General features: G+C 50.8%; 1 protein-coding gene across 45 annotated transcripts in view; it reads right to left on the bottom strand.

Moving 5' to 3' along the window:
* Positions 1-26949, bottom strand: part of LOC127006931 (microtubule-actin cross-linking factor 1-like) — a 309855-nt gene that overhangs the window by 98516 nt on the left and 184390 nt on the right. For 43 of the 45 annotated variants that reach the window (XM_050877291.1, XM_050877298.1, XM_050877306.1 and 40 more), the window contains 9 exons: positions 26429-26610; positions 26169-26293; positions 25283-25451; positions 24819-24979; positions 24144-24303; positions 23420-23503; positions 22749-22967; positions 12403-12506; positions 901-12229 (listed from right to left, as the gene is read on the bottom strand). In XM_050877291.1, coding sequence (XP_050733248.1) covers positions 901-12229; positions 12403-12506; positions 22749-22967; positions 23420-23503; positions 24144-24303; positions 24819-24979; positions 25283-25451; positions 26169-26293; positions 26429-26610 — 12533 coding nt within the window. Of the gene's footprint in view, positions 1-900; positions 12230-12402; positions 12507-13158; positions 14385-22748; positions 22968-23419; positions 23504-24143; positions 24304-24818; positions 24980-25282; positions 25452-26168; positions 26294-26428; positions 26611-26949 lie in introns of those variants that run through there. The other 2 variants (XM_050877304.1, XM_050877328.1) reach the window with 2 other exon arrangements.

Raw genomic sequence — 26949 nt, 5'->3', positions numbered from 1 at the left:
GTAAGTATCACACAAGACTCAGACTTCGTGCTTCAACAAAAGTGACAATGCTAAGGAGTAAACAATGGATGCAACATTACCATTGGACAAACAGAACATAATGGATAAAGTAGAAAGTAAAAGAAACGTGTTAGTAAAGCTTTATATGGTAAAAGGTGTTGGTGTCTACGGATGTGGGTATGGGAGGACACAGGATGGGGGTGGGGGGAAGGATTGAGGTCAGGGTGGGGGGCGAGTGGTCAGGTCACAGGTCACACAAGCCATGGAGGGCAGGCAGTCGCGTAAGCCCACGGTCCATGACGGACAGCCAAAGTCGCAATGCACAGGGAAAAAAATGTTCGGCTGCAGGCACAAGGAAACATCCACAACGCCAAAGAAAAAAATCTAGACTGTAAAAACGAAAAGGGTAACAAAAACATGTGACACAAAAATAGGACCTTACAAGCTACGCCTTAAGACTACAGGACAAGCCAGAGTGTTCAGCCAAACTCATCAGTAAGAAATAATGATGTACTCCTGCAAAATAAGAACAAAACATTACACAATGTACATCCGATTAGTGAACCCTTGACCAGGTTTAGTAGCTAAGCCAAGAGTTAACACGTGGGTTAGTACAGGACCCCGGAGAGCCAAATATACACCTCAGACACGCAGGGTGAGTACTCTGCCAACAGTCATACACACACCACCAAGAAAAGCTAGAAGCCATCTATTGCCTGCATGTGGTCCTAGTGGTTATAACAGTACTGGTGCGGGCATTCCAACAAAGGTATAGCAGTAGCAGTAGTAGTACACTGTACAGCCTGTGAGTACTACTTATGATACATAGAGGAGAGCGTTAGCCTGGGGAGTCTGTGAGTGCAGTGTCATTCCCAAAGCGCTGTTACTGGTGCATCTTACCCGCGCCTGCGCGGTGAGGAGGTACCCGAGGCGGCGGGCCTCCGGCAGGGGGTAGCGGGTGCCCTCCCCAGTGTGCACCACGGCGCCGGCCTGCTCGTCCAGCACGCCGGCCTGCGCAGCGTCACACATAGTCTGGATGGTGCCTTGGGCCGGGCACCTCACCATGGTGGTGGTGTTGTCTATCAGGCCGCACGCCACCGCCTCCTTCAGGGTTATGTGCTGCCTGACGTGAGGGTTCATCAGGCGGCCGCTCTCCCCGTCATACAGGTTATAGTCCAGGGCCTCCAGCAGGGCCAGGCCGCGGCGGGGGGTGACCACCAGGCCGGCGCTGATGGCGGCGGCCAGGGTCAGCAGCTGGTTTGAGGCCATGTTGAGCACCTTGCCCTCCTCGGCGTCCAGCGCGCCCACCTGGCATGCCTCGGCCGGCTGCAGCAGCTGGCGGTAGCGTGTGTTCTTTATCAGCACCGTCTGGGGGTCGATGAGCCCCAGGCGGCACGTCTCCTGAAGATTCAGAACCTCCTTGGAGTTTGGATCCGTGTACATTCCTGTCTCGGTGTCAAGGTGACCTTTGTCAATGGCCTCGTCAAAGGACAGCGGCTCCCTCAGGAAGACTATCGTCCCCTGGTCAAAGATGATGCACAGGGTCTTCAGTGTTCCGCTCTGGGGGTCATACAGCGCACGCTTCTTGAGGTCCACGAGGCCCTCCTGTATGGCACGCTTGAGGGTCTTGTACCGGCCAGTGTTGGGGTCCTTGATGACGGCAGAGTCGGGGTCAATCAGCTCAAACCGAAGAGCTTCCTCCAGGGTGTACTGAATGCCTGACTCTGGATCAGTGTACGAGCCCTTCTCAAAGTCTATGGAGCCCTGCTTGACGGCCTGCATGAAGCTGATGGGTTTGCTAACGGTCACAATCAAACACTTCTCAAACGCCACGTCAATGGTGTATACCTTCTTGGTCTGGGGGTGAATGACGACGCCTTGGGCAGCGTCGATGTCCCCGTCCTCCACGGCAGACCTGATGCTCTTGATGGACTTGTCAGCGGGGTTCTTGAGGGCGGATGTGTTGCCGTCAATGAGGCCGTGCATGATGGCCTCCTGCAGGTCCATCTTGTCCCCCACGGCAGGGTCGGTGAAGCGCCCGCTGTCCGGTGAGTAGAGGCAGCACTGCAGCGCCTCCTCCACGGTCAGGGGCCTCTTGGAGGGAAGGATGAGGAAGCGCTTGGCAGCGTCCTCAAGGGTGATCTCCTCCTTGGTGCCTGGCATGACGTACTTGCCCTTGATATCGTCAATGTAGCCCTCGGTCACGGCCGCCGGCAGCTTCATGAACTTTGGTTTGGTGGAGTCCCTGATGATGGAGGCGGTTGGGTCCACAATGTTCTGCTTGCAGGCGTCGGCGAGCGTCAGTCTTCGGCCGGTGTTGGGCTGGATCATGCGGCCGGTCTTGGGGTCGAAGAAGCCCAGGGTCACGGCGTCATACAGACTCTGCGCCTTGTCAATGTCCAGGATCATGCCATGCTCAAGGGCGTCCATCAGGGTCAGAGTGCAGCCAGACTTTGGATCCATGAACTGGCCGAGGCGGCGGTCAATGATTCCTTCCCTGCAGGTCTGCACCAGCGACAGGCAGGAGCCGGAGGTGGTGTCCAGGTAGCAGGGCAGGCTGGGGTTGATGACCAGGCGGCGCATGGCCTCGTGGAGCGTTATTTTCCGTCCGGTGTTGACGTCCGTGATGAGGCCCTGCTCGTCGTCCACCAGGCCCTGGTGCAGCGCACGCTGCAGGGACATGGCCACGCGGCTGTCCACGATCAGGGTCAGCTCGTAGGCCTCCAGCAGGGTGTGCCAGGTGCTGGTCTGGTGATTCTTGACCAGCGCAGACTCTCCGTCAACGATGCCGGCCTCGACGGCCTCCCGGAGGTTGACCTTCTTGAGGCGGCCGGCCTGTGTGTCCTTGACGTGCGTTGAGTCCGGGTCGATCATCTGCACGACCAGCGCCTCGGTGAGGGTGATCCAGCTGCCCGTGGTGGGGCTCAGGAACCTGCCGCTCTCCTCGCTGTACAGCTGCTTCATGATGACGTCCCTCAGGGCCATGGGCATGTGAGCCTCCAGGAGGTAGTCTTGCTCAAAGGCGTCCTTGAAGTTAACTCTCTTTATCCTCCCAAACCTCATCACACCGGCGCGCGTGTCCACCAGCTCCTTGCTGACGGCCTGCTTGAAGCTCATGAGCTGCTCAGAGTCGGGGTCCCGGGCCAGGGTGGTGCTGGGGTCCACCAGGCCGCTGCGGATGGCCCGGCTGACGGTCATCTGGTCCTGGGAGAGTGGAGCCGTGACACGGCCTGTGCTGGGGCTGTACAGGCCCTTGACCACTGCCTGATACAGTGTGAACTTGGTGCGCCCTTCAACTATCATGCCCTTGGCCAGGGCCTCCATCAGCTGGACGTCTGCCCCGGTCACAGGGTCCCTGAAGGTGCCGGACTCAGGGTCAATGATGCCCACCTTGATGGCCTCCTCAAGCGTGAGCGGCTCTCCCGTGCGCGGGTCTTTTACTGACATGCTGGAGGGATCAATGATGTTTTGTGCAATGGCTTCCCTGATGGTGAGGCGGTCACCGTTGACAGTGATGAGGCCAGTCTCGGGGTCGTAGAGGCCGTCCTCCAGCACCTGCTGTAGGGCGAGGGAGCCCACGGAGGCAACGATGTGTCCCTGCCTCACAGCCTGGTCCAGGGGCATCACCTCGGGCTGCAGCAGCTGGCCGGCCTCCCCGTCCAGGATGGCCTTGTCCAGAGCCTCGCCCACGGTAAACACTTCTTCCTTCACTTTGACCCGGCAGGGATTGATGTCAACAAGCTTGCAGGAAATGGACGAGTTGAGCGTCAACTCTGCCCCATCGCACGGGTCGTAGAATGAGCCCTGCTGAGGCTCGTACATGTCGCTCAGCACGGCCTCGGTGAGCGGCACAGGCTTGCGCTTGGTGACGATGAGCTCCTGCTGCACCGCTGCGTCGAAGGTCATGAAGCTGTTCTTCTTGGTGTTCTTCAGCTTCCCATTTTGTGATATGACCAAGTCGGTGTCCAGCGCCTCGTCAAGGGTCACGTATCTGTTGGCCTTGGTGTCCTTGCAGAGCGTGATGAACGGCTCCACGATGCCGCGCTTCACCGCCTCATCCACCTCCAGCTTCTGCTTCATCAGCGTATCCGTGACCTTGCCTGTCTTGGGGTCATAAAGGTCCTTCTTCACCACAGCCACCAGTGACATGGGCCTCCTCTTGGGCACTAGGATTCCCTTTGCGAGCGCCGCCGTAAACTCCACCTCACACCCAGTCTCGGGGTCGGTGAAGGTCGCGGCGTCAAGATCCACAAGGCCAGTCTCCACGGCCTCCTTGAGGGAGATGGTTTCCTCACTATGAGGGTCAACAATATGGATGGAGGCCGGGTCAATCAGGCCGCTCTGGATGGCCTCACCGATGGCCATGTTCTCCCCGGTGGTTGGGTTTGTAAATATTCCACTGTCGGGTTTCAGGAGGCCGCTGGTCATGGCCTCACTCATGCCCACGGAGGTCTCTGGTTTCTGTAGTTCCTTTTTACGCTCTTTCTTGTCCTTGGGCTTCACGAGATCCTTCTGCACCGCCTCAAAGAATGGAATTGACTCCCCGGTTTTGGGATCCGTTATTTCCCCGGTGGTTGGGTTCACGATGCCATGCTCGATGGCGTGTGTTAGCGTAACCTCCGTTCCTGAGGTAGGATCGATGACCATCGTGTGATCTGGATTGAGTGAACCTTTCCTCAGAGCCTCATCGAAGGTTATTGGAGTCTTCGTGGCTGGGTTCATGAATTTCCCTTCTTTAGGATCGAACTCTCCTCTCTCTGCCAAGACTGAAGGATCCAAGGACCTGATGACCTCGGTGATGATGGTGATCTCCTCAATGATCCAAATCTCGGTTCGGGTGCGGATCTCAATCACAGAGGTGAGTGTTATGGTGCGTTCCACCACGGCCCGTCGCAGGGGTTGCCGTGCTCCGGTCGACGGCATCACGACAACGCAGGAGTCGACGTCGATATACCCGCCCTCCATGGCCTTCCTTAGGGTCATTTTCTGCCCGACTTCAATGATCGGGAAGCACCTTTGGTCCTCTGGCAGTAAGGATGGCCGGCTGAGCATCTCCTCGGCTGTTCTGGCGGGGACGTACTCCTCGATTATCTCAGTTATCACCGTGGTCGTCGTTCTGGTCTTCGAGGGCGATGGAGTACGTTTTGACTTCTCCCGAGCGCACTTGATGACTTCCTTGACGGCCATCCCAGCGAGAACCGGAGCCCCGATGACAGCCAGTAGTCCCATTTTGACAGCATCCTTCACCTTGATTTTGCTCCCGGATTTCGGGTCGATGAAGTTCCCGGCCTGTACGTCAATAACCCCCTTATCCACAGCTTCCCTGGTGGTGAGGGCGTCGCCGCTCTTGGTGTCGTAGACCATGGAATCGGGGTCTATCACGCCCTTCTTCATGGCCTCATCAAGTGTGAGAAGCGTTCCAGATTCCGGGTCTTTGAATTTACCGGACTTCTCATGGTAGATGGTGGAGAACGCTTCCATGATGTTGATCTTGCTGGTGACCTCGGTGGATGGCGCGGCCTCTGTGGGGTTGACAAGGCCCTGCTGGATGGCCTCCTGTATCGGCACTTCCTGATTGGTGACCGGGTCCTTGAATGTGCCGCTGGAAAAGTCCACATGACCTTGCTCGACAGCCTCTCGGAAGGTCAGTTTCTCCTTCGTCTCCTCCTCAGTGTCAACCTCAACCACGATGCCCCTCTTCTTAGCCTCCTCCAGGGGAATGATCTCTCCGGTGTTGGTGTTCTTGACCTCGGTGGCGCTCACCATCACGTAATTCGTCTCCACCCGAATCGTCTTGGTGATAATGGTTTCGTAGGAGGTCACAGTTTCCGTAAAGGTGACTCCCTCCTCCTGCTCGTGAGGCAGAACGACCGTCATGGGTTTGATCTGCAGCATCCCACTCTCCACGGCCTTCTCTACGGGGACTTCCTCGCCTGTGCTTGGGATGGTGAAGGTGCAGGCATTGGTGTTGATCAGCTTGCACTCCAGCGCCTGCGTAACCTGCACACTGTCGGGTCGGATGGGGCACGGAAGGGCGAGGATGAAGTTATTATCGATGGCGTTTTTCAATGGCTGGCGGTCGCTGGTTACCGGGTGAATTATCTCCTTGGTATCGGCGTCAACGAGTCCTCTCTCTAGGGCGACAGGGAAGGTCATGCCCAGTGGAGGTAGCCAGTCAACCCTTGCGACCTCACTCGTCACAAACAGGTTCATCTCAATGGCTTCCAGTAAGGTCACAAAGCCATGTTTCGTCTTGACCTGGCTGGATTCAGGGTCGACTAGTCCGGTCTTGATGGCCTCGTCTAAGGTGAGAATCTGATTTGAGTCCGGGTCCTTGATCTGCGAAACGGGGTCAATGATGTCACATAAGATCGCCTCATGGAGAGTTAACACGTCACCAGTCTCGGGATGGATGAATCTCTGAGCCTCCTTGTCGAACAGCCCTTGTGACACTGCCTCGGGTAATGTCACACTCCTGGCGATGGGCACAAGAACGCTCCCTGTGGCACTGTCCAGGATGCCACTCTCGACGGCCTCGTTAATAGTGCGAGGCTCACCACACGCGATGTCAACAATTGCTCCACTGTCGCCGTCCACTCGCTTCAGTCTCAAGGCTTCCTCAAGGGACAAGGGTTCTCCTGCGGGGCCACGGAGGGAGCCAAGATCCTCGAGAAGGGAGGCAGTCTTCTCATCGACGACGCCCTTCGTTGCTGCATGTTTGGGCTTCATGGATTTCCTGCGCACCTTCTGCAGCACGACTGGCTTGCCCTCGTGGGTTGACCTGGGCAGGGACTTGGCGCGTCCAATGGCAACGCTGAATTTTGGCTCGGTTGTAACGCGCTCTCTGGTCTGTTCCCCGAGTGAGAGTTTTCGGTCTGGGGAAGGTTCCTCTGGGCTCCGGTCTCGACTGCTTGGGGTGCTTGGAGCTTTCCCTGCTGGCGCTGTGGTGGTGTCCATGGGCTGTGGTGAGATGTCCTTTACTGGAGAGCCTTCGGTGGGTGAGGTCGTCACAGGTTCACCCTTGACTGGGGATATGTCTCTCATCTCCGCCAGTCCTTCATCTGTCACTGGAGACTCCCTCGGTGAAGAAACTCGCTCATCCTTGACTGGAGAGCCTCTGGTTGGAGACACTTCCTTCATCTCTGTGTCCATAGAGGGAAGGCCTTGAGGGGTTTCCACAGGCACTTTTGGCATGGCGGAGGCATCTGGTTTGTCCGTGGATGGAACGCTGGCATCAACATCAACATCAGCGACGGTTGGTTCTCCGAGGGAAGGCACATCAGAGGGAGGAGTCTTGGCAGGGGACTTGGCCTTCTTGGGTGATGACTCTCTGGATACTTTGTCTGGGCTTGTGGGGGACTTGTCTTCAGCTGTTGGGGACTTTGCCTTCTTGGGTGATGTTTCTAGACTTGCAGGGGACTTATCTTCAGTCATTGGGGACTTGGCCTTTGTAGGTGATGTCTCTCTAGAAGGACTTGATTCCGGACTTGCAGGGGACTTTGCTTTCTTAGGCGATGTTTCCCTAGATGGAGTGGATTCTAGACTTGCTGGGGACTTATCTTCGGTCACTGGGGACTTTGCCTTCTTGGGTGATGCCTCTCTGCTGGATGGTCTGTCTGGACTTGTGGGAGACTCATCTTCAGACACTGGGGACTTTGCCTTCTTGGGTGAAGCCTCTCGGCTGGATGGTCTGTCTGGACTTGTGGGAGACTCATCTTCAGACACTGGGGACTTTGCCTTCTTGGGTGAAGCCTCTCGGCTGGATGGTCTGTCTGGACTTGTGGGGGACTTGTCTTCAGACACTGGGGACTTTGCCTTCTTGGGTGAAGCCTCTCTGCTGGATGGTCTGTCTGGACTTGTGGGAGACTTATCCTCAGCCACTGGGGACTTTGCTTTCTTGGGTGATGTCTCTCTGCTGGATGGTCTGTCTGGACTTGTGGGAGACTTATCCTCAGCCACTGGGGACTTTGCTTTCTTGGGTGATGTCTCTCTCGATACTTTCTCGGGGCTGGCAGGGGACTTATCCTCAGCCACTGGGGACTTTGCTTTCTTGGGTGATGTCTCTCTCGATACTTTCTCGGGGCTGGCAGGGGACTTATCCTCAGCCACTGGGGACTTTGCCTTCGTGGGTGACACCTCTCTGGTTGCCTTTTCTGGTTGATCTTCAGCCACAGGGGACCTCGCTTTCTTGGGTGATGTCTCCCTCGAAGTCTTTTCCGGACTAGCTGGTGACGTCCTGTGCTCGGCCATCATTTCCACATCATCACCGGAGACTGTCTTCGGTTCAGCTGTACTCTCGTCAAACTCTATTGGTCCGATCTCCTTCTTCTCTTGTATTCTGATCCTCTCGTCCAATGATGATATTTCCTGGACAGCCTGAATTTTCCCGTGAGCCGAGTCCCTGATTTCCTCAAGTTCGTCAGGAGAGATTAGCCCTCGGGAGATGGCTTCCTCGGGGGACATTTCCTCTCCTGTGGTTGGGTCTTGTAACACGATGTCGGTTTCAACAACGGTCGTGGACTTGATGGTCGTCCGAGAGTGTTTCCCTACGACCGGAAGTGTGGAATCCTCATCTTGGGGACTCTCGGATATGATCTCCACGCTCTCTTCAATGACGATCTCCGCGCCAGTCTTGGGGTCCACCTTCTTGATTTTCTTGATGCCCTTCTTGATGGCCTGAGCGGCGGCCACTCCAGCGAGGACCGGCGCGCCCACAACAGCCGCCACGCCGAGGATGCCGTACTTGGCGGCGTCTGTCAGGGAAAGCTTACGTCCAGTCTTGTCCTTGTACTCGCCGGAATCCTTGTCGATGATCCCCTTTCTTATGGCCTCGCTGATGTTCAAATCGCGGCCAGAGTAGGGATCCCGAACCTTGACTCCCGTGGGTTGGATTTTCCCCTCCTTGACAGCAGTGACCACATCCATAACCGACCCGTCTTCACAGTGGATGTTCCCTTCGGTCGGGTGGAAGGTCATCCCTGGTTTGATCTCCACGTGTGTGTCATCCACAGCGGGTTCGTTCGTCTTGATTTCCGTGAAGGTGCTGGCTACCTCGCCCTCGCCGCCACACACCTGCACCTTATCTGGCTGCCCCTCCACGCTGGTGATATGGATGACGCGACTTGATGGCTGCTCCATCACCTCCGTGCGGTCCTTCAGGATGACAAACTGCTTGGTGATCGCTTCCTTCATGGTGAGTTTTCTTTCGGTGTTGTGCTCATCCGGGTATCTTCCAGTGCAATCCAAGACCCCCTTTTCTATAGCCCTTATGAGCGAGATCCTCCTTCCACTCTTAGGGTCAACGGCTTCTGCAGAGGTGGGGTCGATGATGCCTATCTTCACGCACTCCTCAAAGCTGACCAGCCTGTCCGTTCCTGGTATAGTGAACAAGCCCATCACTGGATCATAAAGCTTCTCCTCAATGGCTTCCTTCAGGTACCAACCGTCTGGGGGCAACTCAAGTGTTCGAGTCCTTATGGAGTAGCTCTCGGTGAAGGCACTGGTGGAGCCGGTGAGGGACGCCCCAGAGGAGGTCATGTCCAGGTCGTCCACAATCCCCATGGCGCTGTCCACGGAGTCAGCTGGGGACTTGATGCCCTTGCCCTTCCTTGGCGGCCTCTCCGGGGACATGATTTGATCCTTCGCCATCCCTTTTTCAGGAGACGTTGGCATGGACTCGTCGGTTTTCAGAGGAGACTCCGGTCCAATGCCACTTGACTTCATGGGCGAGTCTGGCCGAGAGCCAAACGACTTTATTGGGGATGTTTCTCTCGACAGTGTGGATGGTGATGTTTGCTGTGTGCTGGGGGTCTTGGAGGGAGACTCGTGGAGAGACTTGACCGGGGAGCCTTCCTTAGAGCCATTCTGTGCCTCGAATAGTGTGTCTGGCCTGAGCTTGGTTGGTGAGCCTGAGGTGTCCATTGGCTCAAGCTGTGTGGAGTCTTTCACAGGCGACTTGGATGGCGAAGTTGGACGGCTTGATTTTTTGAGGGAGCTTTTCCTTTCTGGAGTCTTGGGTGGAGTTTTCTTCTCCGGTGAGGTTGGGCGGCTCGTCTTTATGGGTGATGTCCTTCCCTCAGCCTTATCAGGGGACACAGACCCACTCCCTCGCCTCACTGGCTTCTCTGGCGCCTTGATCAACATTTCGTCTTCAGGCGTCAAACTCTTCCTTGGTGCCTTGATGGGGCTGTGAGGCTTGTCAGGGGAGAGGTGACGCTTGGTTGTCTCTCTGGTTGGGGACTCCAGTGAGGTGCGGCCGACAGGAAGGGCTGCTGGCCACTCTGTTGATAGTGTAACCAGACCCTTCTCAATGGCCTCCTCCAGGGGTAGCGTCGCCCCACTCTCAGGGTCCTGGAAGGTGCCCTGGGCTTCATTGATGAGGCCTCTCTCCTTGGCCTCCTGCAGGGTGACTCTCGACTCTGTGGTGAGGACGCCGGTGCTCTTGACGGTCACATACCTCTTGATGGTCTTGGTGATGGTGGCGGTTGTCACGGTGACGCTGAGCAAGCCTCGGAGTGTGGCCGCTCCCTCCGGGGTGATAATGTTCCTCCTGACGGCGTCCTCCAGAGCCACGGACTGGCCAGTCTTGGGGTCCAGCACCTGGCCTGTGTTGGGGTCCAGGCAGCCACCCAGCACAGCCTCAACAACATTCATCTCCTTCCCATCTGAGTCGAACATTCCAATATTCATCTTCAGGGTCTCGAGGATCTGAGGCTGAATGCGCTTTGCCTGCACGGCCTCCTCCAGGGTCATGGTGGTTCCTGTGCGCGGGTCCACGAACATGCCGCTCTGGGTATCAATAATGCCCTTCTGTAAGGCCACCTTGAAGCTGATGTAATCCCCAGACTCAGGGTCCTTGATGCCGTCGATGTCAAATATGGTCTTGGTGGACACGGAGGTGATGAGGCCCTTGTTGACGGCGTCCAGGAGGCTCATCACTTCGCCCGTCTCGGTGTTGCGGTACTTCCCCTCCGGCAGCAGCACCGAGAACATGAAGGCCTCGGGCAGGGTGAGCAGCGTCTTGCTGGCTGCGTCCTTCACAGACTTCAATTCCACATCAACGATTCCCTTTCCAACGGCTTCTAGGAGTGGAATGTGGTCCTTGATCTGTGGGTCTTGGATCTCTCCCTTACTGTCCAGAAGCTTGAGGTCGCTGCAGTCCTTCAGGGTGAACGGCCGGCAAATCAGTTGTTGCTCCACAGCCTCTGAAAACTGCAGCTTTTTCCCGGTCACATTGTTGACGTAGCGTCCAGCCGTCACGTCCAGCACGCCGTCCTTGATTGCTTCCGACACCGTGAGTTTACATCCCGTGTCCGCGTTCACAACCTCACGAACGTGCGAGGCCAACAGTCCCTTCTGTATGGCCTCGTCTAAGGTGTACTTGTTCCCGGAGTTCCTGTCTACGGCCTGACCGGAGTAGTTGTCTATGAAGCCCTGACTGATGGCTTCTGAAAGAGACACTCCACTCGTCGCTACGGGCGTCGGTTCAGCGGATATGTAGCCCTTGGCAAAGGCTTGAGTCAATGGAATCTTTTCTCCTGAGGCGGGGACGGTGAACTCTCCCGTACGCACATTGACATGGCCCTCAACTATGGCATCGTAAAGAGTGAGCGTAGCCACCACCGGCACACAAAGCTGGGTGAAAAAGCTTACCTTCTCCAGGATGACGAACCCAAGCTTAGCGGCGTCCTCGGGTGCCAGCAGCTGGCCTGTGGTGGGGTCCTTAAAGGAGCCCTCCTCGGGGCTGTACAGACCCTGCCTGCTGGCCTCCAACAGGGTCAGCTCCTTGCCCGTGGCGGGGTCAACAATGCCACAGGGCGTCTCGAGGTGCTGCAGCAGCGCGGGATTCACGTACCCGCGCTCGGCAGCCTCAGAGAGGGAAATTTTCTCCTGGGTGGTTGGGTGAATAAAAGTGGCAGAGGTGAGGTCCACCAGCGCCCCCACCATGGCCTCGTGCAGGGTTAGTCTATCACCTGAGACGGGGTGCACAATGTGAGCCTCGGCGGCCCCCGACGCCGCCACGGCGGAAGCCTGGCGCCGGGTGGACGTGGTGGTGGTGACCTGGAGGGAGGAGCCCGCCAGGGTGGTGGTGGTGGCGGTCACGCTCCCGTCCACCGCGCTGCCCGTGTCAAGGAGCTGCGTGGCCGACGTGCGGCGCTGGACGGGCGCGTGGCCGCTGGTGACGGTCACGTGGGCCTCGGATTTGGCTCGGAATTCATTGTCTTCATCCCTGCAGAAGATGGAGGTCAGAAGGTGGACGAAAGCACATGACATAATACTACACACCGTTAAGTCACGTTCCTACCCCTTGGAAGGTATCTCAATGCAATAAATGTCACAATGTACTTCAAGATCGACAATTTATAATACACGTGTTTAGTATTACGAGTCTCTCCCACTTACTCGAGGATGACGGGGGCGGAATAGTCATGGTGGGAGTCTGGTAGGTTGAGCTCCGTGCGGAAGGTCTTCTCGAGGCTCACGGGGGACAAGTCCTCCAGCTGGAACTGTGGGAGAGAGCGATGATCAACACACGAGGCACGACACTACCAGGAGGACCGTGAGGCACAAGACAACCCTTAATCTGTACCGAGGTTGAAGGCCAGTGAGGTATAAGGTATCTAACTCTTATTTATGGTCACTTTTAAGGGAGAGTGATAAAAAACAGCGCATCTCCACCCAGCCCCCGCGGACCCATCTATCTTATCAGTCCTGAGGGGAGAGAGCGCGGGTAGGTTGGCGCCAAGCTGTCTGGCCCGCACCCGCTCCGCCACCCCTCTCACACGTATCCATTCAGTTAAACATTCCAGTCTGGCAGTGTTTCTACCTATTCATTGTGAAGTAACAGGTGCATATCATAGTGTTGTTTCTATGCTCCGCTGCTACGCCCTTCAAATACTCGTAAAATCTATATTAGGGCGAAAGTGAAGATTCAAACCACACGCTGCCTTGTGTCCCCGCCCTAAACATGGTAATCTTCGCTCGGAGACTACGATTATGCTTTAAATTCCCTAAACACACACACACACACACACACACACCTCCCCCGCCTCCCCCCCACACAAACATGGCGGGTGAGAATGTCTAGCAAACCTTCACAACATGACCGCCTATTTAGCTCTCTTCCCTAACGCGTACCGATCGCCTAGGAACACTTACATTGTGGATGGCGGTCACGGAACGCTCGCCCTTCTTGGTAGTCTCCCCATGGCGTACCCTGGGGTCCCCGTGCTCTACTTCCCGCCGCTCTTTGCTACCTCCGGGGCTCGACGTGGCGCCTGGCTGGGGGTCGCGAGTACGTGAAAGTTTAGCCGAGGTGACTTTGATCGTTTTCTTGCTCGTCTGCGTCCCTCGAGTGCTGGACGGGCCTGACGAGGGTGACGTACGGGCCTCTGCGGGGGTCTGGTTGTGTCTATTCGTCGTTTCGGTTTTGGTTTTACTCGACACATCACTTGGCTTCGTCGGGTTCGGTTTCGTTGGCTTCGGCGCCGTGTCTTGATCGCTCTTCGCCGCACTGGGCTTAGAGGAAGCAATCACTTTCGTGGACTTCGTGTTCGTGCCTTGTGACTTAGACGTGGTAGTGTTGGTGCTGGATTTAGACACACTCGATCTGGTAGTGGTTGCTTTGTGGGTGTTTGAGCTCCTTAGGCTATTGGTGTGCTTGGTATCGGCTTCCGTGTTGCTCCATCGTCTCGTGGTTGACCTTGAGTGTGTGGCGCTGAGTGGGCTGGCGGAAGGGGCGAGTGGGCGGGGGGCACTGGGTTCAGGCCCAAACACCCCGGGCAGAGTGGAGGGCCCCGCCTGGCGCCCCCCCGCGCTGACGACGGACGCACGCTGGCGGGGGGCGTCGCTCTTTAAGGAAGAAGAACGCGACTCGCCAAAGCTCACCAGGTTCGAACTACACGACGTGGAACTTGACGTCTGGGAACTTGATCTAAAACTTGTAAAGGAACTTGAGGAGGAGTGAGCGACGCTGGAGGATGTGATGTGGGAGGTGAAGGAGCTGGTGCCGCCGCCGCCGCCCCACCCCCCTCCCACTAGGCTGCTGCGCTCCATCCTTGTGTAAACACCGCCTCACTAATACTACGAGCCTTTCTTGGAGGGTATACGTGAGATTATGTTTCAAGTATCATCTCGACCTCCCTTCACTTCACTCTCCTTCAATTCTTTCCGCCGTTCTCCACACCCGGCCGCGACGCTCACCAAAGCCACGCACTCGCGCCCCGCTAACCACCGCCGATAGCCGCCAGATGCTCGTGGCGGCGCCGACCCTTCCAGCACAGGTGTTTAGGAGTTGTCAGGGTACTGAGGGAAGGCTGGGCACCGTGCTCCTCCGCCTGCCAGACTGAGGATCTACGCGCTGGTTGGTGGAGCCCCGCCTTGGCTGGGCACACACACGTCCTAGACTCCGCCCACTCTCGCCCACACACCTGCTTCGCTATAGCCCCGTTCTACCCAGTGTCCTTGCTAACACGCGGCCATTTCGTAAACAAGGCGTTAATATGGCGTCATCTTCCATTTAAACACGCCAGAAATAAGCAACGGAGGCCACATGGCGGTTTGTAATGATGTAAATGTGGGTGGAGCGATGTCTGAGTACCCGCCCACACCCCGTGACGTCACAGGCCGAGGATAAGAGGGTGTCGCTAAGGCCTGCGAGACGAGCAACGCCCACATTACCGATCATCATTTCCTGCATAACAATTAACATGTCCTTGTCCGCCGCCGAGGCCCATCAGCCAGTCACAACATCAGCCTCCCCCTCCGTGTGCTGTATAAGGCGAACCTCCCTCCACAAAGTATATACAAAAGACGGAAAGAATGAGAATACGAGGACACTGTTAGGCGGTGGGCGTCGACAGCTGGCCGGGCCGTCTACTCCCACTGACATCTGTTCACTCCCGCCCACACACACGCGTCCACTCTCATGGTTCCAAGCCCTTCAATCGCGACCTTCTTGATGGATGGTCTCTAACGCGCACTAAGCCAAGCACTGGAGGCTTCTGCACCGTCATCCACTCTCCGGCGACAGGCAAGGCGATAAAAGCCAAAAAGGAAACTCAACCAAAAAGAAAACTAAGCTTTTTATTACCTGCAAGGTGAATGTGACCTCCCGCCTTGAGGACCGATCTCTTTATTACGAACAGAGGCTGATATTTCGTTATGCCCTCGTGTTATAAGTGTTTAGTAGGGTGACAGGCTGTATGGGTGTTATGTCCCACTCGGTGCCGCTAAAAGCCCTATCGTGGAGGTTTGATAGCGTGGCTGGCTGGCGTGCTGGCGTTGGTGACGGGCCTCAGCAGTAGGTGAGGGTCGTCCGGCTCGTAGCCTTATTCGGTTAGTGGTGGGCTCCAGTCCAGAGCACCCCGCCTCGCAGCCCACGCTCGCTCCTCCCCCACCCCGCCCCGGCCTGCCCCGCCTGCCCTGCCTGCCCTGCCCAGACACCATTCCACATTACGTAGTCTTCACTCTCACCCTCTGTTTGGTTCAGATGCAACCTGGAGCACGAGCCATGAAGCGACGCGCAACATTGATCATCGCAGCTCAAACCCTCGCACCGTTACATTACTACGACAAGTCAGAGTGTCCGTCTACGTGCCTGGTGTGGCTACTCAACTGCCCACCGCTGCTCAGTACTAGACGGCTGCACCCAAGGAAAAGTTCTACATCTAGCAACTGCCTTGACCGTTAACATTACTGCATGGATTCACAAACACGGCGCTGAGCCATCAATCTTGACACACACGCAGCCGGTACTACTAAGAATGGACTCCTGACCTCCCCCTCCTCGCCACCATCACAATCACCACCCTCGATGCTCATATTACCAGCATGACCGTCACTCTTACTTTCTCGCTCGCCGCACCATGAATCACTTACTGGATGCCGAGTCTAACGCTGTCGCAACATGAATTTTAGAGGTGCCCGACGCCCAAAAGGGAGGATTATGTCATTTCCGCCGTCAAGGAGCTCAGCATTCCTCGGATTCAAGTGTTTTTGTTTGTATAGGGACACGCACACACTCACGGTCTAAAAATAGCTAACCCTTGTCCTGCATTACTTCTCATTCTCCTAACTGAGTGTGACAACATTAATTTATACTGCGGTTCTAAACTAATTCAACCCTTTCGTCATTCCCACATCCCTTGACCGCCACCCACTAGCTCTCTCGTCTCCGTTAGCGCCTCCTCTTCGCCCGCCCGCATGTTTTCACTTTCTCGGTTATGGCTTCGAAACTAACCATGAGGTGTTCTGGAAGTAGGTATTCTCACTCCTTCATCGTCATTCACACTCAAAATTACCGTACATGGCTATCAGATCTAACCTAACATACCGTACCGTACCCTAACCAAACCTACCCTACCGTACCCTAACCAAACATACCCTTCCCTACCCTAACCTAACCTAACCTAACCAAGCCTACCCTACCCTAACCAAACATACCCTTCCATACCCTAATTTAACCTAACCAAGCCTACCCTACCCTAACCTAACCAAACATACCCTACCCTAACCAAACCTAGCGTGCCCCGTTCAAGAGTGGGAATAGCTAAGTTGCCAGCCCTTAGGTAGCTCTCATGTCCCCGTCCCAATCATCATGTACACTTAACCTAACCTAATGTAACCTGCCCCGTTCAAGAGTGGGAATAGCTAAGTTGCTGGCTCCCTGATAGCTTTCATGTCTCCGTCCCAATCGTCTCCTCCGCGGGGTGCCTCGGGGTAAACACTGCACCCTTCACTACACCACTCTGTCACACGCTTGCTCGGTCGGTACCACACTTTCACTCTTGCATCCTCCAACATCGCCGGGTGACCTCTTCCTTATATATCCACCTCCGTGCGCCAATAATATGCATCCCACAGCCGTCTCGCTCTCTCTCTCTCTTAGCCCGGCATTCCTTTTACTCGTCTTAAGTGCTTAGAGTGGAGGTTCGGTTTTTTTCTTTTCTTTCTTTCTCTTCCTCGCCTTGAATCAGCCGCTCGTAAAACATAAAAGGATGGAGTTGGGATGCGTACTAAGTCTTGGGCCTAATTCAGTATTCTCATCACGTCTATGAATGAGTTGCTTGCTAAAAAATTTTGACTATAACGTGTGGTGTGGATTTTAAGACCTCGCTATTGTTAATCTCAAGCCCCTGATAATCATAACCTTCGGGGATTGCAAATAACGTAAAACTAAAGACGAAAACATAACTTCGTAGCCTTAACTAATAGACAGATGGCCCTTTCTGACCTCAAATAGCTAACTTCTTATTAATCTCCAACTTCTGACAATCACAACCTTTGGGGATCTCAAATAACGTAAAACTAAGGACGAAAACATTACTTCGTAGCCTCAACCAATAGACAGATGGCCCTTTCTGACCTCAAATAGCTAACTTCTCATTAATTTCCAACTCCTGACGATCACAATCTTCGGGGATCTCAAATAACGTAAAACTAAAGACGAAAACATCACTTCGCGGCCCTAACTAATAGACAGATTGCCCATTCTGACCTCAACCTAGCTTATCAATCCTTAATCTCTAACTCCTGACGATTAAAACCTTCATGAATCGCAAAGAACGAAAACATCACTTCGCGGCCTCAACCAATAGGCTATCAAAGGAATATAGATGGATCTGTTCCGGCCCCAACTAGCTTATCAATCCTTAATCTAATCTCCTGACACGATCAAAAACTCAACCAATAGGCTATCAAAGGAATATAGATGGATCTGTTCCGGCCCCAACTAGCTTATCAATCCTTAATCTCTAACTCCTGACGATTAAAACCTTCATGAATCGCAAAAAAGAACGAAAACATCACTTCGCGGCCTCAACCAATAGCCTACCAAAGGGATATACATAGATTGATAGCCCGTTCTCCCCCACTTAATAACTTTGCGATGCTAGGCTCGGCGTGTGGTAATGAGAGGATAAGATCTGAGACATGGAGTGGGTATTAAGTGGTGAGAGAGAGAGAGAGAGAAAGCAGATGACCTTGCTTGTCTAGAGGCCATGATTCACAATGGCTATTCTCTCTCTCTCTCTCTCTCTCTCTCTCTCTCTCAATCAGGTATTAGGTTTCAATTCTTTCTGATGCTCAAATATAGAAGTGGATTCCAACTCGATTCTAGTAATAGAGGATTGACTGCTAAGCGAGTTCTTGGCTATTGTGAATCCCTAATAGGACCTTCAATAGCTATCACTTATCTATATTAATTTCTAAAGTCTCTGCAATACTTCCTTCTATATCTTGATTCCAGTAACAGACGAGTATTAAGCTGTTATGAATTCCTAATAGGACCTTCAATAGCTATCACTTATCTATATTAATTTTTAAAGTCTCTGCAATACTTCCTTCTATATCTTGATTCCAGTAACAGACGAGTATTAAGCTGTTATGAATTCCTAATAGGACCTTCAATAGCTTTACTTATCCATATTAATTCCTAGTCTCGGCAATAATTTTTTCACATCTCTATTCCACTAACGGACGAATGGCAACTATATAAGCAAGTATTTAGCCGTTACGAAAGTCTACAATAACCTTCGATAACATCCAATTATCTACCTACGTATATTAATTTCTATAGTCTCGGTAATACTTCCTTCTACATCTCAATTCTAGAAGCAGAAGTGATAACTATATAAGGAATTTTTTTAGGCGTTATGGAAGTCTACAATAACCTTCAATAACATCTTTTATCTACCTACGTATATTAATTTCTATAGTCTCGGTAATACTTCCTTCTACATCTCAATTCTAGAAGCAGAGGAGTGATAACTATATAAGGAATTTTTTTTAGCTGTTATGAAGTCTACAATAACCTTCAATAACATCTTTTATCTACCTACGTATATTAATTCCTATAGTCTCGGTAATACTTCCTTCTACATCTCAATTCTAGAAGCAGAGGAGTGATAACCATATAAGGAAGATTTTGGCTGTTACGGAAGCCTAATAAATCCTTCAATAACTTCCACTTCTCTATATTAATTTCTTAAGTCTCGATAATCCTTCTTTCTACATCGCAATTCTAGTAACAGAGGAGTGATAACTATTTAAGGAAATTTTTGGGTGTTACGAAAGCCTAATCAATCTTTCAATAACTTCCATGTACTCATTTTTCCTACTTCAAACGTTTCGCCAATACGTTTTTTCCTATCAATTCCAGTCCCTTCCCTCCTCCCCCTCTTCCACGTTTGTTACTCTCTCCTTTATGCCCTCTCTTTCTCACCCTCCTCCTCTTCTTCCTTTCTCTTTCTTCAATATTATTTTTCTCTTGGCAGTCTTCCAAACAACGGCTAAATACTTTTACTCTCATTTATTCACTGCTAACTTTAATCTATTCTGTATTACCTAACTTGGCATGGCTTTTAGATTGCCACGTTTTCATATTTACTTTCAACATCTGTGCAATGATTTGTTTCTGATTATTTCGTCATTCTTTCCTTCACTGGCAGTCACCCAAACATTGCAAGACTCTTACTCACTATCTCTTGTTAATCTGCTATTCAAACGTCTACGCATGACTTTCTCTTTTTACTTCTTTACACTTTCCTTTAACTTTTTTTTACTTTTCTTTTTCCAGTCTTTCTTCTCTTTCAGTCACCAATCCAGCCTGAGTCCCTTCTTCAATACCCCTTATTCATAGTTACCTTAATAATCTACGTAATGTCTTCCTCTTTTTATCCCTTAACTAGTCTTTTTACTTCTTTACACTTTCCTTTAACTTTTTTTTACTTTTCTTTTTCCAGTCTTTCTTCTCTTTCAGTCACCAATCCAGCCTGAGTACCTTCTTCAATACCCCTTATTCATAGTTACCTTAATAATCTACGTAATGTCTTCCTCTTTTTTCCCCTTAACTACTCTTTTTACTTCCTTCTTCAGTCTTTCTTTCATGGCAGTCAATCATTTCAAACACCGTGTGACTCTGCTTCAGTATCCCTTGTTAATATCGAGTTCAAATGTCTATGCAATTATAATCTTCTCTTTTTTGCGATTTCCAGTGACTCTTTCCTTCCTAACAGTCACCCAACCAGTGCAAAGCCTTCTTCAGTACCCCTAATTCCTTGTTATGATCCACCCAATATCTTTCATTTTTTCCTTCCTTTAATTTTCTTTTTGCTCCTTCCAGCCTTTCTTTCTTTCCTCACAGTCAGACAACCAGCGCCAACCCTTCAATATCCCGAATTCATAGTTACATTAATAATCCACGCAATATCTCTATTTTTGCGATTTCTAATAACTATTTCTTCTCTGGCAATCACCCAACCAGCGCAAACCTTTCTTCAATACCCCTAATTCATAGTTACTTTAATAATCCACGCAATATCTCGGCATTTTCACGATTTCCAGTAACTTTCCCCTTCCTGGCACGCACCCAAATCCACCTACCCAACCATCCCACCAACGCATGACTAGTAAGCTGCAGAGAATGGTTGCCTGGTTAGTGGGTTGTGTGTGGTTTGAGTTATTGTCCAGGAACACGTTTGGGCTGCATATATTTTATTCTCCGTGCAGGCGTGTTCCTAGGCCGTCATAAAACGTGCGTGCATACCTCAGTGTTTGTCGCAGTGTGGCGTGTAACTCTACGGTGTGCGCTCCCACGTTTCACTTACTATGGATTTTTTTTCCTATATTGGATTCTGACTATCCTTTGTTTTTCTGTTCTAATCTGCTTTTTGATACTTTGTCCTTCATGAATTCTCTCTCTCTCTCAGCCTTCTTCCTCTTCTTTTTCTTTTAACTTTTTCCTCTTTACCTCAATCTTCTTATTCTTTCTCTAAATCGTTTTCCTCTCTCTCTCTCTCTCTCTCTCTCTCTCTCTCTCTCTCTCTCTCTCTCTCTCTCCTATTTCCTATTCAGTTGCATTCTTCTCTCTTTTGTTACTTTATATTTCATGCTCTCTCTCTCTCTCTCTCTCTCTCTCTCTCTCTCTCTCTCTCTCTCTCTCTCTCTGACCCTCCTCCTCTTCCTCTTCTTTTTCCAGGGTTTCCTTCTTTTCCTTTCCTCAATCTTACTTCTTTTTTCTTTCTTTCTTTCTCTCTCCCTTCTCTCTCTCTCTTCTTCTCCCAGCTTTTTCCTTCTTTATCTTACCCCACTCCTGTTATTCTCTTTCTCTTTCATCTTTCCTTCCTCCTCTTCCATCTTTGTTACTCTCTCTCTCTCTCTCTCTCTCTCTCTCTCTCTCTCTCTCTCTCTCTCTCTCTCTCTCTCTCTCTCTCTCTCTCTCTCTCTCTCTTCTCACCCTCATATTCCTCCCCCATTTTCCTCTCTATCTTATCATTCTCTCTCTCTCTCTCCCTCCTCCACCTTCATTACTTTCTCTTTCATTCTCTTTCTCTACCTTTTCTTTTTCATCTTTCTTTCATTCTCTCGCTCTCACTCTCTCTTTCTTCTCTCCATCATTTTTCCTCTCCATTTTATCATTCTCTCTCTTTCCTCCTTTTCTTCCAGCGTTTTCCTTTCTCTCCTTCAATCTTATTAATCTCTCTCTCTCTCTCTCTCTCTCTCTCTCTCTCTCTCTCTCTCTCATTGGGTCTTAAACTTAATGGCACATAAAACAGTGAACACTTATCTTGCTGGCGTCCACGCAAGATGAAGGCGCTGAAAATGAACTTACCCAAGAGAAAAAAAAATACTGCTGGAAATATATTAACACTAAACTATGCTAAAGGTTACTGAAGCTAAGGAAAGAACCCTCACGTCAATATAGTAGAAGTTATTTGAGATAAGAGAGTGAATCTAATCATAGTCATTGTTACACTTATATATTTTTAAGTTCTTGTGTTGGAAGCAGCTATTTATCTTTTAGCTCTAATGTAAAATGAAGATGTTACACTAATATTATGAGCTTATTTAAGGCTGGCAGGAATTATTTATCACTTGGCTCTGATACACAATGAAGATGTTAAACCTACTCTGCCAAATTGTTCCATTATCAGCAATGGCTTCACTCCTAACATGGAATAGAGGAGTTACACCTTATATTTCAAGACTCCTCTCTGTTTCGGGGTGATTATTTAGAATTTAATAAGAAGACGAAGATGTTATATATATATACTTTGCTACACTGTCATTTTATAAGTAGTGAATTTACCCCTTACACTCCAAAGTTTTCTCAAGTTTGAAGCGATTATTTAGCACTTAATAAAGAACGAAGATGTTATATATATTTCTTGCTAGACTGTTCTATTATAAGCAGTGAATTTACCCCTACTGTGAAATAGAAGAGTCACAGTTACACTTCAAGGTTCCTATCTGGTTTCAAGTGATTATTTTGCACTTATTAATATGAAGATGTTATATATATACCTTGCTAGACTGTTCTATTATAAGCGGTGAATTTAACCCTAACACAGAAAAAGAGGTACACTTACACTTTAAGGTTCCTATCTGGTTTAAAGTGATTACTGAGCACTTAACAGAGAACGAAGATGTTAAATATACCTTGCTAGGCTGTCATATTATAAGCAGTGAATTTACCCCTAACATGAAATAGAGGACACACACTTTAAGGTTCCTATTTGATTTGAAGTGATTATTTAGCACTTAACAGAGAACAAAGATGTTAAATATACCTTCCTAGAGTGTTCTATTATAAGCAGAGTTGAGGAAACACACATTTTAAGGTTCCTCTCAGGTTGGAAGCAGTTGTTTATTTTTAAGCACTAGGAGACTATGAAGATGTTACACCCTACCCTGCTAACCTAACCTGATGTATCTTAAGTTCTAGTACACAATAAAGGCGTTACACTTACGTTAAAGTTCTTCTCGTGCTGGAACCTGTTGTAGATCTTGGCGATGCGGTCGTAGGTCTCATCGGCGACGAACTGGTACTGGCTGTTGAGTTTGTCGAGCTGCTGAATGACATTGTCACCCCCACTCTGGATGCGCGGCCTCTTGCGCAGGCTCGCGTCCAGGCTGGGGTGCACCTCTTCTAGACTGGCCTTGTACTGGGACAGGCGCAAGTCATAGATCTATAGGAGGTGTTGCAAATTAGTGTGTGTTAGTACGTTACAGTGGGTCACAGGAATCAATGTTGCTAGAGGCAAGAACAGCGACAGGAGGAGGAGATTTCAAGCCACCGGAAGCAGTTAACACGACTAAACCGACATTATTACCATTAAGGGTTGTTGGATATTTACATGCCAATTCATTACTCTGGGGCCGCCCTGGAGAAGGGACACACCACACATGCACTGAGTAATGAGAATTAATTTTGTGTGTGGGGATATTTTTAGAGAATGTACAACAGACTTCAGACAATCACCACCTGAAAAAAACCTGGAATGAACTCAAAAAATATTCATTACGGGATATATATATTTTGATGTCTTTTTTGTGGCAGTGCGTCCGTAAATAGACTTTGTGCTAGGATTCGTGTAAGGGTATAAGTGTGTGGGTCTTTGTGGCCTGGAGTGAAACATACCTTGGCTTCCCGAATGAACCTTCCGCCAAGGATATTTACATGTTCTATGCTTGTTTTCTTCTCTATAATTTTCATGTACATACTCTGTAAAGAAAAGGCATATGCATTAATACGCCTGCAAGGGACCACGGACGGAGAATGGATTAAGTAAGTCAGTCAGTAGTTCATGCCCTGGAATCGGAAGAAAAAAAAATTATATATAAAAAAAGGGGATGAGGGTGAGGTCGAGGTTGGAGGAGGAGGAGGAGGTTACGTACATTAGCCCTGGAAAAAAAATGATCAAAAAATTGGGAGACGCTATAAAAAATATCCGCTTTGCAAAAATAAAAACAGTCCCGGAAAAAAATAGGACAACAGGGGCCTTCGCGAGGGTCGACGTCGCGCGGTGCATGGGTTCGGGGGTATGGGGGGTGCCAGGAAGGGGGTACGGGGTCGAGGAATGGGGGCATGGTGGTGTGGGTATGGGTTGTGAGTTATGGGTTAGTTAGTGGTGAGAGGAACATCTGGGTAGGAGACGGAGGAGGTGGAGGAGGTGGAGGAACAGACAAACAGACAAACAGTACCCAGGGAAGCCAATGACAGGCGGAGGAGGAGATATTTGATCACCCCACGGAAATCATTAATATCAGGAGTTTGGTTCATGTTGAGAGTTTTATGCCGAAGGACAGATGGAGAGAAAGGAAAAAAGTGGCTCTGGGGCTGTCTGAGAGGGCCGCCAGCTTACCCTCAGCCGCTCAAGTTCAAGCTCAGCCTCAGACGGTCCCAGGTCCTCGATCTTCTGGATGCGCAGGCCGTCCTCGAGGTGGTTGATCTCGCGCTTCTCCAAGTCGTGGCCGTTACGGTACTTGGTGAGCAGCTCGCAGGCTGCCTCGCAGCTCCTCAGCCTGGGGGAGAGAGAGCAAGGAAGGTTGGCGTCAATACAAGTTATATAATACAGAATATCCTAATTATAAGGCTGGGAAGGATAGAACAAGGAAGGCAGGAGTCAATGCAAGTCTTTTCATACATATAAACTAGCCAAGTAGAATTCAGAGCCTGAGAGAGTGAGAACATGGGAGACTGGAGTCAATGCAAGTTACAGAACACATCATCCATATAAGATAACCTAACAGTGAGCCTGGAAGGGATAGAACAAAGAAGTCTGGAGTCAATGCAAGTCTTTTAGTACACAGAGAATAACAGAGTAGTATTAGATCCTCAGTTTGGGAGAGTTAGGACAAACAAATGAGTCTGTAGTCATTGAACTTTACATAGCACATAGAATAAATGAATTGTACAGAGTTAATGACAAAATCAATCATATGGAGAAGTGAAGATAAGAGAGACTTGGCACCTAACCACTCTAGAAGAACAATGTGATTTTCTTCTTATACCAAACCAAAGTGCCCCTACACCTCACCTCTCAATAATCTGGGAGCACATGTTCTCCCAGCGTATGCGGAGCTTTCTCACGTCCTCCTCCAGCTTGTCAACATCAGGGTGGATCTTCTGGCTGGGGCGAGACTTGACCACCAGCGTGCGGACATTGCGACACTCCTCCAGAAGCCTGTCAATGAGTGCCTGAGGGAGGGAAGAGGGAGAGGGAGAGAGAGAGAGGGAGAGTTTGTTATTCAATTCTCTTTGTTACACTGCTATAGAATCTCTGGTCTTAAATCTATGTAACAAATGATGACTTGAAGGAGGAAGAGGAGGAGGAGAAGGAGGAGGAGAGGGAAGATGAAGAGGAAGAGGAAAGGGAATTGGAGGAGGAGGAGGAGGAGGAGAAGTAACAGGAATAGCAGCAGCAGCAGCAGCAGTAGTAGTAGTAGTAGTAGTAGTAAAGTAGAAACAGTAGTAGTAGTAGTAGCAGCAGCAGTAGAGTACCTGGTGGTCATGAATGGTCTGCTGGATATTAAGAAGCTCCTGGTGTTCGCGTTCCAGGTCGTCCAGGTCGTCGGGCAGGTCCTGGTGCTCGGCTAACTTCAGCTCGATCTCGGACACCACCTGCGTGCCCTCCTCGATGCCCGTCACCACCATCTCCACGCACTTCATCCTGGGCATGAGGGAAACACAATCACAAGTCAGGCAGGGAAGAGATGGATTGAGAATGTCTTGTGAGTAGTTTGTGAGAATAAACAGAAGATTCGCACCATTCAATGTAAAAGAATGAGGTATATGGAAGGATTTTGCCGGTTGCTATTGAGTGGGTAGTTGTTACTGAGAAAAAAACATAAGATTCACACCCTCCAATGTAAAAGAATGAGGAATACGATAGGATTTTGCAATTTGTTAGTCAGTTTATACATGGCATCACTTCATACGCTACTAACTATCCCTATTCAGTAACCTATGAAGTCTTGGTACCGTAATTAATGAGATACACAAGTAGTACAAGTATGAACCAGGATCGTACCAGTAACCAGTCTGTCTATACATGGAAGCATCCTATTCAGTAACCTATGAAGTCTCGGTACCGTAGTTAACCTATTCAGTAACCTATGAAGTCTTGGTACCGTAGTTAATAAGGTAAACACAAGAACCAAAGTAGTACAAGTATGAACCAGGATTGTACCAGTAACAAGTCCGTCTATACATGGAAGCACCCTATTCAGTAACCTATGAAGTCTTGGTTCCGTAGTTAATGAGATAAACACAAGCACATGAGCAAGGATTGTACCAGTAAGAAGTCCGTCTAAACATGGAAACCCCCTATTCTGTAAGCTATCTAGTCTTGAACGGGTGGTCGGTGGGGTAAACACAAGCGCCGTACCTCTCGATATACACGTGCGAGAGGGCCCAGATGCGGTCCCACTGCTGCGTGATGGATTCAACGGTGCGCTGGATGGCTGGCGTGCGGCGGGTCAGGTTCTGGTAGTTCTTCTGGATGCTTTCAACCTGACGGGGAGATGAACACATTGCACACACAGGAATACTAAGAACCTGTCTCTCTGATCACGCCTATTATACCCAATGTTAATCTATAATGCGCTGCGACACACTGACGAACTATATGTCTCTCTCCCCTCTCACCTCCAGCTCGCGGGATGAGAGGTCGTTTTCGAATTGCTTGTGTTCGATGACGAGCTGCTCCAGAAGGTCGAGGTCCCGCGGGATGCCGGCGAGGCAGCGCTGGATGAGCATCTTCTCCATCAGGTCCAGGTACTCCTTCAGGCTGCTGCACTGCTCCACCAGCACCGCGCCGGGCTTGGGCTCTGCGGGGGGTAAATAAGCGTTGGAGGAACAAAAGACTGACTACTCACACGGCTTATGGCTCTTGGTGGGAGGGACATAAGCGTTGGAGGAAGAGAAGGTTAACTAGTCACACGGTTTGGACTTTGGTGGGAGTGACACGAGCAGTGGAGGAGGGGAGTGTTGGAGTGTTGGAGGAAGGAAAGGCTATTTAGTCCCACGAGTTTGGGTTTTGGTGCTAGGGAAACAAACGATCGAGGGAGTCTACTCGTTGCAAGGCTTAGGGCTCTTGCTGGGAGGGAAAATTTAATGCGTGTTTGACATTGCTGGGAGGGGAGTGGGTTATAGATTGCCGGGTCAAC

This window comes from Eriocheir sinensis, chromosome 34 (genome assembly GCF_024679095.1).
Source record: "Eriocheir sinensis breed Jianghai 21 chromosome 34, ASM2467909v1, whole genome shotgun sequence".
Lineage (NCBI taxonomy): Eukaryota > Metazoa > Arthropoda > Malacostraca > Decapoda > Varunidae > Eriocheir > Eriocheir sinensis.
This window is presented reverse-complemented; position numbering and strand designations above follow the sequence as displayed.